Source organism: Triturus cristatus, chromosome 8 (assembly GCF_964204655.1).
Source record: "Triturus cristatus chromosome 8, aTriCri1.1, whole genome shotgun sequence".
Classification (NCBI taxonomy): Eukaryota; Metazoa; Chordata; class Amphibia; order Caudata; family Salamandridae; genus Triturus; species Triturus cristatus.
Window position 1 is genome coordinate 367,207,140 of NC_140591.1, and position 18,030 is coordinate 367,225,169.

At 49.0% G+C, this 18,030-nt stretch overlaps 1 protein-coding gene across 4 annotated transcripts in view; it reads right to left on the reverse strand.

Annotated features, from left to right (window-relative positions):
• Positions 1 to 18,030, reverse strand: part of SPART (spartin) — a 304,345-nt gene that overhangs the window by 45,987 nt on the left and 240,328 nt on the right. Inside the window, exon 8 of one of the 4 annotated variants that reach the window (XM_085621717.1) lies at positions 6,998 to 7,060. The exons of the other annotated variants lie outside the window; for them this stretch is intronic. Within the exon in view, the coding sequence (XP_085477843.1) occupies positions 7,045 to 7,060 (16 nt within the window). The 3' untranslated portion in view covers positions 6,998 to 7,044. The remainder of the gene's footprint in view (positions 1 to 6,997; positions 7,061 to 18,030) is intronic. 4 annotated transcript variants of the gene reach the window in all.

An 18,030-nucleotide genomic window follows, 5' to 3' on the forward strand; every position in this document is an offset into this window, starting at 1 on the left:
TGATAAGGGGAGAAACAACCGCCTGTTTCCAGCTATCCGGGACCAGACCCTCTTCCAGTGACTGATTGCAGATCTGGCGCAACCAGGGGAAGGTTGGATAGCCATATAACTTCCATGCCCTCTGAGGCAGAGGGTCAAGAGGAGAGCCAGACGAAATGGTGAGTGCCGTATTGACAAACGACGCATCCGAGAACAATGGGGAGCTGGTCAGATGGCAAACCTCCCCTGACCTTTCAAGGGCCACCCCCTTCCCAGAAACCTCTGTCGCTCCGTCAGTATCCCTAAAGAGATTGGTAATCTTTGTTACCTTGTATATAGTATACTATATACCCAGGGCATAGGTACCCCAGAGGCCTCTCAGGGGCTGCAGCATGTATTATGCCACCCCTGTGAGACCATTCAAAATGACACAACAGGTCTGCTACAGCAGCCTGTGTAAGGTGGTGCATGCCCCCCTTACTTAGATATAGGTTCACTATATCTATCCACATCACTGCACATATAAATCTATCAGTCACCCCTATGACAGGGTTTTATGTGAGAGGGTGCACCTGCATGAGCAGAGCCCCTCTGCAGCCTTCGGAACCTCTATTTCGGGGCTGTTCGTGATGCAGCCTACCATATACTCAAGTGCATTTATATAACCTTGCGGTAAATGCTAACTTTAAAACGGCTGCATGGAAACATGTTGAGTTTGGTGTCAAACACCTTGGAATCATACCTCCACACCAGAAACTGGTGTGGGAGGTATGATTCCACCCTACTAGAGGGAGAAATATGACAACACCGGTACACCCGGTACCAGCTTTACAAACCCTGGCATCACAAAATGAATGCTGCTAGCCACAAACACAAGGCTGCCCTCCTACTGCTGGACGAAATTCTGGCAGGGGACGGCTGGACAATAGGTTTCCTGTCACAGGGAGGTGTGGCCACCTCCCAGACAGGCTTTAGTGTATTAGGGGTGGGTGCACTCTGAGAGTGCTTTGATGTCTGCACTGGGGGCACATTTGGTGTCCCTCTGCATAGTACAGCTCAAACCGGTTGTAGGGGCCATCTGCCCCTGCTCTGGTGCGAAACTGGACAAAGGACATGGGTGTAGCCACCCCTCTGTCCTGACCCCCCCATAGGTGGATCCCCAGAGTTTGTCCCACCATTTCCTTGAGTATAAAGTAGGAACCCCTGGCTACAGGACTTTAAATTTACCTGGACGAAACTCTGCTACAGAAACCAAGTACTTCAACTATCTACACTACGTTGGATGACCGAAGAATCTCCCATGGAGTAAAGGAGTTACTCCCCTGCAAGGCAGGCACCTGAAACGTATCTGACCGGTTTGCATCTACGCAGCTTCTGAAGGACTCAGAAGATTTTGCAACACAGGAGGTGGGTTCCCAAGCTTCCCCCGAGGCCGACTAGTGCTCTCACAGTCCCCGTTGGGACCATGCAACTCGTACCCCTGGACACCGTGAACATTTGCAGCAGCATATGCTTTTTGGCGATCCCTGAGGCTGTGCTTTGAGCTACTTGTAGTCCAGAACCCGAGCAGTGATTCCACCGAAGATTACCGGCCTACAATCCACGAGTGTTCCGTGGGCTGGTATTTTGTGATTCCTCTCGAGGTCCCTTCGTGATGCCTGGTCCGTCGACCTGTGGGTCCCTGAGAAGGGAACTTTAACTTTCAGTGGGCTTCCCTGGTTGCTCCAGACGTGCCTTGACTCTCCATCACTTGGGGAGTCCCCAGGATCTTGCTGGTCCACACCGAAGCATCTTTTCTCTAACCGCTTGGGATGCAGTTGCCAAGGCTTGTTGGTCTCCAATCCAGACACTCACCCCCCAGCACTCGACATCCATCGTGGGACAGCTCGCCTGCGGACTTTGTTCGTCGTCGACTTCTCCTGGTCCCCGTGGCTGCAGAGTCAAGCTTCACCGCTTCGCACCTGAAACACCTGACATCGGTGGGCATTCATCTACCGAGCCCCTGGTCACCCTGAAGTGACCCAGACTCTGTCCCCTCTGCTTTCAGGTTCTTCTCAGCGCCGATCAAGGCTCGGATCACACCGAAAACTTCTCATCTTCCCTGCAGCAGCACTTTGCAGTATCATGCCACTGAAAACAACAAAGATTCCCGACACCATTTGACACCTATGCACCCGGCTTCCCTGTGTTAGGTAAGACGAGTACTCCAGTGCTCACATGGGTGATGGCCTTAGAACCTTCAAAGTTTGAAAGGGTTTGCTCAAAGTCCTCTCCTAATTGTCCCTAATCTTTAAAATTCCAACCGCGACTTTCCCATAGGATTGTACGGAGCTTGCGGCTGTGTTCTCACACTGCACACGTCCCCCGTGGGTCCCCTGTGTCACTACCTTGGGTGGTTCCTTGGGGTCCCAGCGATTCTACGTGCTCTAGGCACTGTGTCTAGTCAAGTCGTGGTTGTTATACCACTTTCTTAATATATGGTTTGGTCTCCCCCTGGGGCCCACTGTGTACTGTTGTTCTAGAGTATTAATATTGTGTATCTGGTGCTCTAATCTCATAAAGAGGTTAGTAGAGAGTGTTTAGTAATAAATACATATATGTTATATATATCTTGTGTGGTTCTCCTTTACTTTGGTCATTCAGAAGGTTATAATCTGGTAAACCAAGCTGCTTTACATTCCTTCGAGACTTAGCCTGAAGGCTGCTCTCCATAGCTACCACTAGGATAGCTTTCAATAAAGGTTGTCTTAAACCTAATCATCAATACGGGTCGTTTGGACTGGTGCAAGGTGCCCACTATAACTAGTGGACAGCATATACCAGGCCAGGTTTTCACGGTCCACATGGGAACAGCGGGCGATTATATTTTTAGGAAACACTAACTCTGCGTTATCCACTGAGCTGTACCGCTCCTTGTTGATAAAGGTCAATCCCAAGCTCAGGAACTAGGCCGACTCTGAAGCAGGGGCCATAGCACAGGGGAGGCTGTTTGGGGAGCCCTTTATAAAAGAATTAGGGAAATTCGTAAATACATTAACCTCCCTGAACAAGCCTCAGTACTCAATTAAGAGTGCTTCCTTCCTGTGTTTTCCACAGGGCCAGTCGAGGTAGGGGCCGCTCGACTGGTCGCCCCAACGCTCAGTATCCTCCCAGAGGTCAAGGCTCCCGTCAAGGACAGGACCAGGCCCGATTATAAACATTTTACCCCACCAGAGGGCGGCGTGGCTGAGGAGACAGAGGAGTGGGTGTCTCCACCAATTCCGGTGAGTGTTCTCCCTTCTTCCCTTCTTTAAGTAGGACATATTTTGCCCCGGCTTGGACTTCTATCACAAGGGATGCCTGGGTCCTGCAGATGGTGAGGGGGTTTCAAATCGAATTCTATGGTGCCCCCAGGCAGGTCGAGGTGTTGCGACCGATACAGTTTCGGCAGGCGAGGAGGTGGCACCTCATCAAGTTTATTGAGTGGCTCGTTTATCGCCACTTCACGATGGAGGGGATCCACCTCCCAGGAGACGTTCTAAGGCCTCTGGATTTTATGATACATCTGGATCTCAAGGACGCCTATCTTTCTAAAATACGATTTTCCCTCCTCACCGGAGGTTCCGCCAATATCTGTGGCACGGCCAGACCTACAAGTTCACCACTCTGCCTTTAGTCTCTCTTCCGACCCGTGGTGCTGAGGGCGCAGGGGATCCGATTGTCTACCTCAACGACAACCTGGTAACAGCCCAATGTCCGCACAAGTTGTCACTCCAGCTCCATCCGCACAAGTTGTCACTCCAGCTCCAGACAGCAGTCGACCTTTACAGAACCTGGGCTTTGTGGTCAATGAGTCCAAGTCCTTCTTGGTCCCTTCTCTGAAAGTGGTCTTCTGGGTTTCTTGATAGACTCTGTCTTCCGTCTCGGAAGGTGCCAAAGATTCGTCACAAGCTGCGGCGTACCCTAGCAAGGGAACATGTATTGTTGAGGTAGGTTGCTCATCTAGTGGGCACGCTCTCTTCCTTCATCCAGGCCATCTTCCAGGGCCCTCTCCATTATTGGGCCTTGCAACAGCTGAAAGCTGTTCATCTATGCAAGGCTCTCTCTTATTCTCGGTGGTGACGCTTTCTGAGGAGGTGCAGGAGGAAATGTAATGGTGGCTAGCCAACATGGAGGTTTGGAACAGAAAGGCAATATCTGGTTCAGCCCCAGATATCGTCAGAATCCGACACCAGCAAGTCAGGTTGGGGCGCCAGATGTGGTGTGTTTTCCCCAGGTGGTTTATGGTCACCTCACGCACAGAGATTACACATCAACTGTCTGGAGCTTCTGGCACCTCCTTTGCGGTCCTATACTGGAACTAGGATTCCATCCAATCCTGTGTGCTTTTCAATGTATCAGCAGTTCGATACATCAACCATCTGAGAGGCACCCGGTCAAAGGCACTCTCCGACCTCACTGCCAGTTTCTGGCAGTACTGCCTAGATCCTGAGATTTCGGTCACGGCAGAGTACTTACCAGGTCAAGCAAACCAGGTGGCAGACCTCCAATCCCGCAACTTTCGAGGCTCCAGCCTTTGGAAGCTTCATGCGGGAGTGTTCTCCAGCCTCCAGGAGAGGTGGGGCCGTTTTCAGTGGACCTCTTTGCATCCAGTTAGATCATCAAATTCCCAAATTTTTCATTTGGAGGCCAGACCCTCTGGTCTCTATGATTGGCAGCTGTTGAAGGGTTACGCCTTTCCCCCTTTGGCAATGATCACGAGATCCTCTGCTCCGGTCAGGTGCCAGAGAGCAGAGGTGGTGATGGTCACCCTTGTGTGTAAATCTCAAATTTGTTTTGCGGCTCTTCTGGAACTTTCTTAGGATTCTCCAATCCCTCTCCCCCCACGTCCGGTGCTTCTGCTCAAACGGGATCGGCTATCTCATCCACTGATTCTGGGAGGGGTCACTGTTACTTATGGCATGGCGGACTACAGGGGACAATGGTCGGTTCCCAGGCCTTTCGAAAGCGGCTGAGGAATTCTTGTCCAAGGCCTGGGCCTACAGCATGGTCAAACGATACAGGTCTGCCTGGCTGCGATGGACCCGTTGGTGTTTGCGAAGGTCTGTGGTTCGCGTGGCAGCAGATATAGTCCAGAGCCTTCATTTTTTGGCCAGTTTGGCAGAGAACAGATTGGAGTACAGGTCAGTCAATACCTTTCGGTCTGCTATTCTGCGGGACAAGTCCCGATGGAGGGATCACTAATAGGGGAGCACCCTTTTGTGAGTCGACTTTTGAGGGGCATTAGACTATCTCTCCCTCCAGAACCCAGGTACTCGGCAGTCTGGGATGTCAACCAGGTGCTCAACCTATTTCTGTCATGGCAACCCAATTGATTTTTATCTAGAAAGTAGCTCTCAGCGAAACTAACCATGCTGCTTTGTCTGTTCTCCTGAAATGAAATGAAATGAAATGAAAACAGATTTCTAAAGCGCATGGCTGCCCTTGAGCGTCTCAGCGCTGAGTAATACACTGAGCCACTATCCCAGAACATCAGAAGGAACCTACAGAGGGAAAAGAAGGGTCTTCAGTGTTTTACGGAATTTTGTCAGGTTGGGTTCGTTACGCAGAGCCGTTGGTAAGGTATTCCAAAGTAGACCCGCATTAATGGAAAAACGACGTCCACCCGTTTTCACCTTTTTTGCTCTGGGTATCACTACAAGGTTCCCAGCTTCAGAACGAAGGGCACGAGAGGGTTTATAGGGGCGGATCAAATCTCTAAGAATGGGAGGCCCGGATCCTTGTAAAGCCTTAAACACCATGCAGAGGGATTTGAATTTGATGCGTGCTCTAATTGGTAACCAGTGCAAGGCCTCCTGTAGACTGGTTTCGGATGTGCGAGCCCTGGGCATCACGGGCCACACCTTTTCACCTTCTGGTGTCATGTTTATGGTCTGCAGAAGGATGAAGTGTGGTACGAGGGTCATTTCATACCCGGCTTTTCCCAATTCTCCTACGTTGTGCATAGTGTGGTGCCTTAAGGAGTATGAGGAGAGGTCCGCAGAATTCCGCCGTCCAGGTGAGCATCAGCTCCTCATCACTTTAAGAAAACTGCATAAGGCTGTGTCTTCTTCCTCTATCACCTGTTGGGTAAGATGGGTGATGCAGGAGGCAGCTATTGACCTGCAAATCTTTTGTGCCCATTCGCCATGTGGGGCAATGGCCTTGAAGCGGTTTACTTTAGGTGCCCGTTTGGAGGATGTGCTCAACGCCACCGACTGGCCTTCGGACTCTACCTTTAAAAGGTTTTATATTAAGTCGGTGCTGGATATGGCTCACTTGGTGGTAAGTAAGCTTTGAACTAGCATAATCCCTTCCTCCGGTCCGGACACAGAATGAAAGATTTCCTAGCTATCATAACAGAAAGTTTCAATTCTGTTAAGGACTTGGAGGCAAGGATTATCCCACCAGGGGATTGTGAATCTGAATGACCCTCCCCGTGACTAGTAAGTACTAGTTCTTGATATTTACGGTGATATCAATTTGTTGATGTTCCTTATCTGTCTAAAGTTTGCATTTGTTTCCAGTTACCTAAGATTATCGCTTAGTCCACAGGTTTAAACCTTAACCATGGTTTGTGACTAAATCAAGTCCTCTTGGTTGTAGGAATGGATACGAGTAAACAGGAGAGGAGGTGTGAAGACGATGTAACGGCTGGACTTGTGCATTGAAAGAGGCTGAGGGGACACAGATGATGTACTATGTTCTGGATTGTGGCTACCGGACTGGCAGGAGCTTCGGACTGATCTCCCATTTGATGTTGTCATTTTCTTTTGGCATTCCCAAGGTTTCATGGGAATGGCAGTTGTTATTAAAGTTTGTGAAATGGCTGCTATTCAATAAAGTGAGAAAGGGATAGCATAATCCTTGCCTCGGAGTTCTTAATAGAATAGAAACTTTCTGTTACGATAGCTAGGAAATTTTTCATTACAATGCATGGAATGGTTTACTTTAGTGTACATAACAGACAATAACTAATAACACTGTAATAACCACTAACCTTGGGTTCCGGAGCAGCATGCTGCCAGCAAAAAGCACTTCACCGCCTCAGGGGTTGTACGCGCTACATAAATGGAATTACAATTACAATGTGCTCACGGATGCTTGTCCCAAGAAAGAATACCATAAGGCTCTCACATACCAATAACTGCTCTCTCAACATTTCAACTCCACCAAGGCACGTGCAGCTTGTGCTCAACACTGCTGTTTAAGGGGAAATATTAACCATCAAATGTTGAAATGGACTACATGCTAATACAGTATAACACTCAGTAATTTCCTAAAGCTCCATAGCGACACGATTGCCAGATAACTTAAAAGAGATGGTGGGGTTGTGCTGCCCCCTGCACAACTAATGCCCCCTTGCACGATTGAAACTCGTTGCCAAATTGTTAAGGAAGTCTTCTCACACGACCGAGGATAGCCAGTCATTTATTTGTTGACACACCACCAAAATGCCCTAGAAGCAATAGTTATGTAATATAAAAAGGCGCTACTGCAACAATGTTCATCTATGTACAATAATTTTATAAGTAATGCCAACATGTCTGCAGTCAATACACAAAGAACATAGCAGTGCCGAGCATAGAGCGTTTAAGGGCTGTCACTATGTTCCCAAAAGAAATAAAACCGAGGACGGCAAGGGACAGGCAGGATTTTCCTACTGCAAGACTGCTAAAACAGGGTAACCATAGGACAGCCTAATAAAAGTTGGGAGTCTGTGTGCCTGGTACTTACCCATGGGAACGCAATACTCATGTCTGCGATGCAACATTTACAGCAAACGATCACCTGCCTGCATCAAGGCAAACGTGCCTGCAATGAAAGGGTGCTGAAGGTCACGGGACGTGGATGAAAAGCGGCTCAACTCGACCAGCGAGTTTCCACGTTGGAGCAGGAGGGGCATTGGAAAGCTGAATCAACACACCACAGTCCATGACAAAAGTCAAGTCTCAAGTTTAATTTAAAGTGAAACCAGGGATAATGCAGACGGGGGACCTCTCCTCATGATCAGGGACGTCTCCCTCCCCGAGCACTTGTACATGAAAAAGGTGGTACGGGATTTAGAGCACAAGCATGAGCCAAATAGCGGGTGGAAGTTGTTGGATTAATCAGGCTTCCCTTCCCTTAGTAACACGTTTGGGATCAGGCACCTGGCTGACGGAGCTTCTTCGCGCTACACAGAAGGAACCAGTCAACATGGTCCAGTGAGAAAGGCCAATCCTCACCTGCTGGGATTAAGAGTACACATGTCCCCAGACCTAAGCAGAACGATTTTGTAACAAATCCACGATCTGCGAGTGATTTATAAGGGAGGTGCAATCCACATGACAGCAGCCTCATTGCTCTTCACGGAGAGGCTGAAAGGGCGATATGATGTTAATGAATAAAGTTTAAGTAAACACAGGCAGCACATGGCTTTCTAGGCACTTCCACAAAAGAGCCAAGAGGTGTCAGGATATAATTATGTCACGGCGTTTTCGGCTCCTTTTCGTGCTCACGTTGCCTAAGCTGTTTGTCTGTTCTTTCTTGTCTTTAGTAGGATTGTGAGGGGGAATGTTTTAAACACGTATGCAGTGTTCCATCTTTTGGGGTTCAAAGTATGCACATTTACATGCTGTCTTTCTGCCTGCCTCAGTACCTCCTTTTTAAGGGTCTGAAATGGAACTTCTAAGCCCTGAAGAGATGCATTTCGTGGATTCTTTGCACAGATGCTGAAAGTTGAATCTGGGGGCTGAGAATGAACTTTGAACAGCAACTCTGGGCTGCAAAGCACTTACTCTGCAAAGTTTTGTAAGAGCATTTCACACTCTATATGTTTTTATTGCTAACTAAAAATGTAAAGTCAGTCAGGTAAAGGAGACACTGGTAACATTGGGCCCTGCAAACCATAGAAACAGATTACCATAAAATCCCGTGTCCCGGCACCTCGGTTAGTAATCAGAAGTCCCATAAGCACTGAGGCCCCCGGGACCTGAAAACAAGAAAATTATTAAGTCCTATATGAATGTAGATGTTTCTACGCTGGAGATTTAGTAGAGCCCGCGTTCACTTGACATGCAGTAACATTTTGAAAAATGAAAGCCTTTGGGAGGGAAGTAGGGTGGTGGAGCCCAGAAGTGAGGCAGGAAGAACTTTGGTATGCAACAAGTGGGTTTTGGAGATTGTATATACAATGGTGTAAATAAATTGGCCAGGAAAGAGGGCAATATAGTGGTTGGAAAAGGAAGAAGCAAAGGTCGCCTTCTTCTGCTGAGATTTGGTAGGAGACTAGTAAACTATATAAGAGGACTAAATCACCTTAGACCCCTGCAATGCTGACAGCGTTCAAATACAAGCAGAAAGGATAGAAAATAATCCCTGTTAAATCACCAGACACAGACTCTGATTCTGCAAGTAAAGGTCCTAGCACGACTTCAGCTGGTAAGCATATTGTCCAGGAGGACGTTGCTCAGATTTTGAAGCAAATGAGGATAAATTGGCGTTGCAGGTACCATCACAACAACAGAAAGACTTCCTGTCCTGGCCCTTCCTCTGCACAAGAGAATAAAATACTTAACATGTAGGTAATGGAAAGACATTGAAAAATGTGCTGTTCCAAGATTTCTAAAAAACACAAAAAACCGATACCTTCCTGAAGGAGGAAGAGATTATTCCACCTAACGTTAAGGTAAGCTCAATTTTAGCCATCTGATTGATAGATTTGCTATCAATCCAAAATGACGGTAATCCTGTTGAAGGCGTTGACTGTAAAGTAGATAGCTCATTAAATAAATCATTTGCAGCTAATATTTTGTCTCGTAAAGCTGCCATGTATTTGGCTTACAGTTTTCTTTGGTTTTGTGACTTTCGAACTGTTTCAGAGAGACTTCCGGGAGGAAGAGGATTGTTCACCCATACTTTTAAATCTACGGATATAATCTGCTCAACGGCCTTGCCATCTGGAGTGGCTATTTTAGCTTTCTCTATCTGTGGAACAGGGAGTGGAGAACACACTATTTCAGAAAATCTTAATTTCTCAAGATCCCTTTTGACTGAAAGAAACTGGAGAACAACTTAATGCTATGGTAGCTAAATCCCATTAGGATACAAAATATTTGCTTCCTTATTAAAGTTCCTTGGTTGAAGATACAAAGTCTTGGAATACAGATCAGAAGGACTATCATAAAAGGAATTCTAAGAGCTATCAATCTAGGAAGAAGAGATTCCATCACAGGAAGTCAGTGAAAGGACAGGAAACCTCCAGGCGTTCTAGCTCAACTAAGTAAAGTTCCTGAAAATTACTCTCTTCTGGGAATAGTAGATCCAGTGGGAGGGAATTTGTTACAATTTCTCAGAACCTGGGAAGTCCATGTAACAGAACAGTGGGTATTAGGTATTGTAAGGAATGGATACTTCATTTCAACACAATCGCACCAGAGTCAGGTACCATACTGACATCAAAGCTAAAAGATCAGGTACAAAAAAAAAATATATATATATAGAACTTGTGTTTGACGATCCAGGCTTTGCTCGAAAAGATAGCCAGTCCTTTTGATGGAGAGGGCACCTACTTCATTCTTGTTTTGGAAAGAAAAGGTGTCTGTCAATTACAAGCTGGTACTCTATCTCAGAAGGGTGAATGAATGGATCAAGGTGACGCGCTTCACAATGGTCATGTTACAGCAGGTGGTTCCAGTGGTTTCAGAGGGGGACTTCCACACACCAATAGGCCTGCAGGGTGCACACTTCCATATTCCAACTCACACCACGCATCAGAAGTCCCTGAAGTTTACAGTGGGTCATCCCCATTATCAATTAGGAGTGTTACCTTTTGGTTTGAAGTCATCCCCATGGAAATTCACAAAGGTGTTGGCACTCTGATGGTGTTGGTTAGTCTGAAGGGAGTAACAATTTTACTATTTTTTTTTCTCCCCCCCAAAAAAGACCTTTATTGACACTGCGCAGATTTGACCCAGCAATATGCCTACATCCCAGTGGGTCTGCACTGCGGTATACGATAGTCTTTGCGTAGGACGATGGGGATGTGAGCACAGCAAGCCGCCTACAACCACATTGGGCCGGCCGCATCGGGTGGGCAAGCATTGTGGGCAGCTATCAACTCAGGTCGCAAACAATTACCATTAAAACATCAAAGACATTTAGTCACTTTAATAAAGCCATTCTCGCCTAGTGTGCCAGAACATTACCAATTCAGTTCCCACCCACCGCTCTCAAGCCTATGTCTTTTTCCCCGCATAGTCGATCTCAGTCCCTCAAACAATGTAAGGTATTCAATGCGTCCCCATCCGCCGGACATCCCCTGCCTCACAATGTCCCTCCACATTCCTCTCCATGTCCTCACTCTGATTCCGGTCCGGGATCGTGTCCCTAGTTTCAGTGTGTTCCAAAAGATATGTTTGAAGAGGAGCCTAAATATCTCTAGGGCGAGAGGAGGGTGGCATAAGGTCAGCATAGGTGTGTCTGCTCCTGGCAATATATCAGATCGTTCAGCCAGTCCTTGAATTTGGGAGCACGGTCACGTCCCCATCGGCTGGCTATTCGTCGTTTCGCCAGTAGGAGAGCTAATGAAGCATATCTCCGTATCTTGGCAGGGATTTGTTCTGTATAACCTAGAAGAACCGTGAGGGGGTCATCAGGCACGTGTAATCCAGTCATTTCATCCAGCGCGTGAAGTACTTCCCTCCAATAATCCCTGACAGACGGGCAACCCCAGGCTAAGTGTCCAAAGTCTGCACCTCCCGCCCCGCATCTATCACAGCAGTCAGTGTCTCGTAAATGCAAACGGTGAAGCCGAACCGGCGTGTAATATAATCTAAGAATGTATTTATAATGTATAAGGCGTAGCCTACTATTGGCGGAGATGGCGTCAGTCTGGCGACAACAAAAGGTCCATTGTTCAGTCGTGAAGGGACATCCCAATTCCGCCTCCCATTTACCCTTGGCCGGAGCCGGATCCCTCTCCCATTCCCCCTGAGTTGAGCGATAAAGTCTCAATACTACACGATCAGGGGAGGTCTGTTGTAATAGAGTATGTAGAGGAAGCATAACAGGGGACTCCAGCAGGAAACACTGAGTCAAAGAGTGCATGTCTTGCCTGAGCCGCACATAATAGGATAGCTCCAAGGGAGTGGGGGACGTGGCTTCAAAAGATTCCTCACTGGTGCTGAACTTTCCATGTGTATACAATTGGCCCCAAGTAAGGCAAGACAATTTACACAGCATTTGGCGGCATCCCCCCTCCGTCGTAACTGGCAGGTCGTGTCGCCCCTGTAACGGCGCTAATGGCAAGTAAAGTACAGGGCCTTGAAGTTTATGTGCTAAGTCACGCCAGGCACTGGTGGTACATTGTACTGTGGTAGAGGCTAAGTGTCTGGGGACAGCGGGAGTACTTAGATAAGCTGTGCAAGGTGTGGGTGTCATGTATCCGTCTTCTATTGCTAGGTGAGGCATGTATGGAGGGGGGTGCATCCAATAGGCTGCAAAGTGAGCCTGAGCGCATGTGAAGTATAGTTCAATATCTGGGACCTCGAATCCTCTAGATTCAAAAGGGCGAGTGAGAACATCCCAGGTCAGCCTGAGTTGCTTCCCACCCCATGCTAACCGGATCATCTGGGTTTTGATGCATTTAAAAAAATAATGACTAGGAGCGTGAGGAATGTTAGTGAAGAGGTAGAGAAGTTTGGACAATATTACCATTTTAATCAAGGATACTCTGGCCGCCATTGAAAGAGGCATCGCAATCCATCTGGTGATCTTGTCAGTTATGAGATCGAGTGTGCATCCATAGTTAGTGCGTATCAACTCTTCCCGGCATCGGGAGACATGGATACCAAGGTAAGTGATTGTATCCGTACACCACACAAGGGGGTAATCGGGTTCAAACTCTGATGTAGGGTCTGCAAGAGGGAAAATTTGAGATTTTCCACAATTCACATTTATTCCAGATAGTTGGCCAAACATGATCAGCAGACGGAGAATGGGGTTGAGGCTAATGGCAGGATCCCGTAGGTAGTGTAAGGTCATCTGCATATAAGGAGATTAAAATCTGCCTCTCTGGATATATCAATGCATATTCCCGAAATTGTTGTCTGACCTTGGCTGCAAGTGGTTCGATGGCTATGGCAAAGAGAAGAGGTGACAGTGGGCATCCCTGCCGGGTGCCCCATGTAATCTTAAAGGGAGACGACTGAATGCCGTTTACCATCACTCTCGCTCGTACTCCTGAGTATAATAAGTTTATCCAGGCCAGAAAGGGGGCGGGGAAGCCCATACGTTGTAAAACAAAAGCGAGGTAGTCCCACTCCAGGGAGTCGAACGCCTTAGTGGCGTCAAGAAATATAGCAGCAGCGTTGATGTCAGGGTCAATATCATTTAGCAACGCGAACAACGTTCGCAGATTATGAGAGGTGCCTCTTGTGGGCACAAATCCTGACTGGTCAGGGAGCACCAGGACCGTCATGAGTGGACTTATTCGGTTGGCAATTAATTTAGCTAAAATTTTGGCATCCACGTTTATTAAGGATAGAGGCCTATACGAATCGCAGTAAGTGGGCGATTTACCCGGCTTAGGTAGAGAGATGATGCGCGCCTCCCGCATAGGAGGAGGAAGTACACCAGACTCACGAGTTTCCTCGTATACGTGCCTCAGCACCGGGATGAGTGATTGATGGAATGTTTTGTAAAATTCGTCCGGGAGTCCATCCGGCCCTGGCGCTTTTCCGGATTGCAATTGCACTATAACCTCTATTATTGCCTCATCCTCAGGATGACGCAAAAGAAAGTTCCTCTGACCATCCCCCAACCAGGCAATCGCAGTATCGTCAAAGAAGGAGGTGAAGTCCACCGGGTGGGTTCTGTGAGCCTTGTAGAGACATTTACAGAACCTGCGAAAGGTCTCCACGATCTCAGACGTATTTCTGTGCGTCTGCCCATCCTCGTCCTCAACTTCAAGGACTATATTTGAAAATTGCGGAGGTCGGATTAAGGACGCAAGTACTTTTCCGGGTCTATCCCTCTTTCCGTATTGACATGCCCTGTAATATTTCCCTTTGAATTTACACTCGCTCTCAGCCGTCTCCTGATATTCACTGAGTACACTCCGTAGTTGAGCCTGTAACTCAGGTGAGGGAGTAGTTTGCAGTTCAGCTTCAATGTGTTTGAGGTCCGTCTCTAATCTGCGTAAGGTGGAACGTATATCTCTCAAAATCCCCCAACTCTTTGCAATGCACAAGCCCCATATGGTAACTTTAAATGCTTCCCATATCCTGGAGTATTGCGAAACCGAATCTTCATTCTGATGGAAAAAGTCTGTGATCTCCTGTTCAAGTTCCTGTTTAAATACAGGGTCCAACAAGGATAGCGGGTTGAGTCGCCAAGATAAAAAGGGAGACTCCACATGCGGAGGAGTGATGGCGACGAATACTGGAGAGTGATCCTAATGCGTCCGGGAAAGATGGGAGGTGTGTGTTACCCAGGGGACAAGGCCCTTTGTTATGAGCCATGCATAGATTCTGGACCAGGAGGCCCGGGCCGTAGTATAACAGGTACCCTCCCTCCCTGAAGGATGCATATGACGCCATGCATCTATTAGCTCAAAATCAGTCATAATCATTTTGAGGGTAGATTGTGAATGGGAATAGTGATGTGGTTGCGGGTGTGAACGGTCCATTATGGGGTTAACTGACATTGTAATCTCCGCCCCAGAGTAAATGTGTGGACCCTATCTCTAAGATCTTGCCTCAAAGTACCCAAAAAAATTCTGGGTCATCCGTATTTGGCCCATATCAGGAAACAAATGTAAAGGAATGATTCGCCAGCCTGCCCCAGAGGATAGAGCAACGACACTGTTTGTCTGTAATAGAGCCTATTGGGGTGTATGGGAGGGTCTTTCGTATGAGGACGCATGTACCTCGGGCATATGATGAATATGAGGAAAAACAGGTATAACTGGCCCATCGTGAGGTAGAGGGGGTGGTAGGATTGAAATGCATTTCCTGTAGCATCGCGCAGTGTATATCATGACGTTCTAAATAAGATAATATGTGTCTGCGCTTGCGGGGTTCCCTCAGTCCGCGTACATTCCAAATGAGGAAATGGTAAGTGGGGGGTCTGGAACTGTCAGTCATGGTGATCCTGAAAGCAGCGCATTGGTGAGTAGTGGTATGAAACGAATCGGCTTCGGTGTCTAGGTGTGTAAGTTATTGGCACATCGGTGGCTTGTCGTAACGACTTCTGTTTCTTATCTGAACAAACGATACCCCCCCCTCTCCCCTCCCACATCAGCAGCCCAATTCTGCCGTGGCCTTCTTACCATACCCCCTCCCATCTTTCCCTTAGTGCCATGGTCCCAACAGGGGAAATTGGCTTAACCGGTAATATACCCAACAAAAGAACAACTGTATTGGTAAGGGTTCACCTGAGAGGTGGAGTCTAGAGGGCGACCAGGTTCTTCCTCGCCGGGGCGAGGGTGTTCGGGTGGTCTTACATAGGTTCATCTCAGTCTAGTTTCTGGTGCATCAGTCAAATTCGATGGAGTCCGCCAGTCCGGCGGTGTAGGGATAGGAAGTAGCTTACATCTTCAACCTGGCCAGGGGCGCGGGGCCATTGTTCCATCGACCATGCTCACAGGGACCCAAGGTCTCCATATATGTGTTCAGTCTCTCGTATGGGGGGGGGTCAGCGACGGTCCCACCCAGTTTGGGGGCCACCTTTCCACTTCCCGGCCCCTGTCCCCCATCATTGTCTGCAAGAAGCCCCTTAATGTGTGATTCCTGGCCCGGTTCTATGTGACTTCGACCCTACATGAGCAAATCACGGTAGTCCCTGTTCACTCTACATCTGATGTACCTCCTCCACCAGCTGGGTGTTGGGGCGGGGAGGAGCGGACCGTCGCTGGCTTCGGCAAGGTCTTGAGGAAATCCTGCGCTAGCTGTGGAGTGTTGACAAAGTGATGTGTACTCTGGTATGTCACTTTGAGTCGGGCAGGGAAGAGCATCGCATAGGGAATGTTGAGCTGCTGCAGTTTCTTTTTCACAGGGAGGAATTTCCTTCTCTGTTCTTGAACGGCCATGGTGAAGTTGGGATAGAGCGAAATGTTCATCCCCTCGTACCGGAGCTGTCCCTGTTCCCTTGATAGGCGTAGGGCTGTATCCTGATCCCGGTGATTGAGTATCCTGGTGTATATCGGGCGGGGCGTGGTTCCAGGGACCGGGCGAGTTGCCAACGAGCGATGGGCTCGCTCTACCACCAATCCCGGTGAGAAGGCCTCCCTACCAAACAACGTAATAAGGAGGCGCTCCACATATTCCTCCATCCCGCCCGTAGCCGTTGATTCAGGCACTCCCAGTATGCGGAGGTTGTTTCTCTTGGAGCGGGATTCCAAGTCCTCATTCTTGGCCGCTATAACTTTCAGGACCCTCTCCATTTCTAGCGTTCTAGACGATGTTGCGGTGGAGGTGTCTTCCAAATCCGAAATTAGTCTCTCCGCCTCCGTCAGTAGATCCTCATGTTTATCCACTCTATGCGTGACACCATCTAGTCGAGCATTCATGGAATCCATCTTGGATTCTATGGAGGTCAGGCTGGATTGCATAGCCAATAGTAACTCTTTCAGGTCCGCAGTTGAAGGCGCCGGTGCCTCCATTTGATCGTCCTCGGGATCCGTTTGAGAGCGGGTACCCTTCCGCGCCTCAAAAGTAAGCTTCGGCTGGTGCACATCTGGTTTTCCCATGATGTCCGGGGGTCTGGTGTGTCACAGTGGAGGCCCCCCAAAAACTGTTGTTCTGCGCCTATTGGTGTGTCCAAAAAGTTGTGTGATGGCAGAATGGGCCACTGTCAGCTAGTCCTAGCCAAAACGGGATTGATGCCTTTGCTATCCTCTTCCGCGTGCCACCCTCGGGCCCGCCGGCTACGGGGCGGGACAGCAGCCGCCGCGCGCTCCTGCCGCAAACGGAGCACGACAGGGCCAATGAGGACGCCTGAGAACTGCCTCAGTATTGGAGTGTGTACCTACAGCCGCACTCCCGCCAGAATGACACAGCGGTCGGCCAGGCGTGATTAGCAGTGTTGATTATGCCCAGGCACACTCTCGCACCTGTATAGAGGTCTTGCGGTGCCGATGCTCCCAACTCGTGATCAGCGTCCCTTGTTAGTCTGAATCCCTAACTATTGCTGTGTGGGCCAGGGCACAAAGCAGCACATACTGGGGTGGTTCTAGGTCGGTGTGCTTCCCAGGGTCTATTCCCCGGTCTCAGCCATGCCTCCTGGTGCTTACCGAGGCCGTCCCGGAAAGGGGAAGGGGAGGGGGCGGCACGTCTCGACAATCGCACCCCCTCCGCAGGCATACAATTCTTCCTCAACAATGGGGCCGGCGCAGGTTCTCGCGGCGCTCCGCAACCTCACCGCACGTGAAGGTTCTCGCGTCTGTAACCTGCCGGGCCTCTGCGCAGAGCAAAGAGCAGGGCCCCGGAATGCGCTCAATTAGTTTCCCAGTTGTCGGGCCTCCGGTCTGTGCGGGTAGCGCGGTGTCAGCAGTTCGTTTCTATTTCCGCCGCACAGGATGGCCAGCCGGCCCCAGGGGATGTCAATCATTCACCGGTCATGATCCAGCGGCGCTCCCGGGTCAATGGCCCCTCTTCACAGCGGCCGTCCACCTCCACAACGGTCTGCCGATCCGCAGCAGCACGTCCTTGGGGCCGCAGCGTCAGATCCGAGAGGGAGCAGCTCACAGCCTCCCCCAGCCACCGACAGGGTTCCTCACCGCATTCTTCTTGCAGAGGTCACGAGCTCCGTCCAGTCGCTTCAGTAGATTTCCCCTGTGTCGCTCCGTTCCGCAACTCAGTCTCCCTCCGCCGCCATTTTGTGAGCCTCGAGTGCTGGGGATCTGCTGCAATATCTGCAGCTCTGTAGGCGGGTACGTCTGCTATTTCATTTCATTTGTGCTGCCAATATGTTCCGATGCACAAATCTTTGTTTTTGGTGTTTCTGTGATCCGAGTTTACTGTTTACGAGTTGGCTGCAGAACAGGGTAGT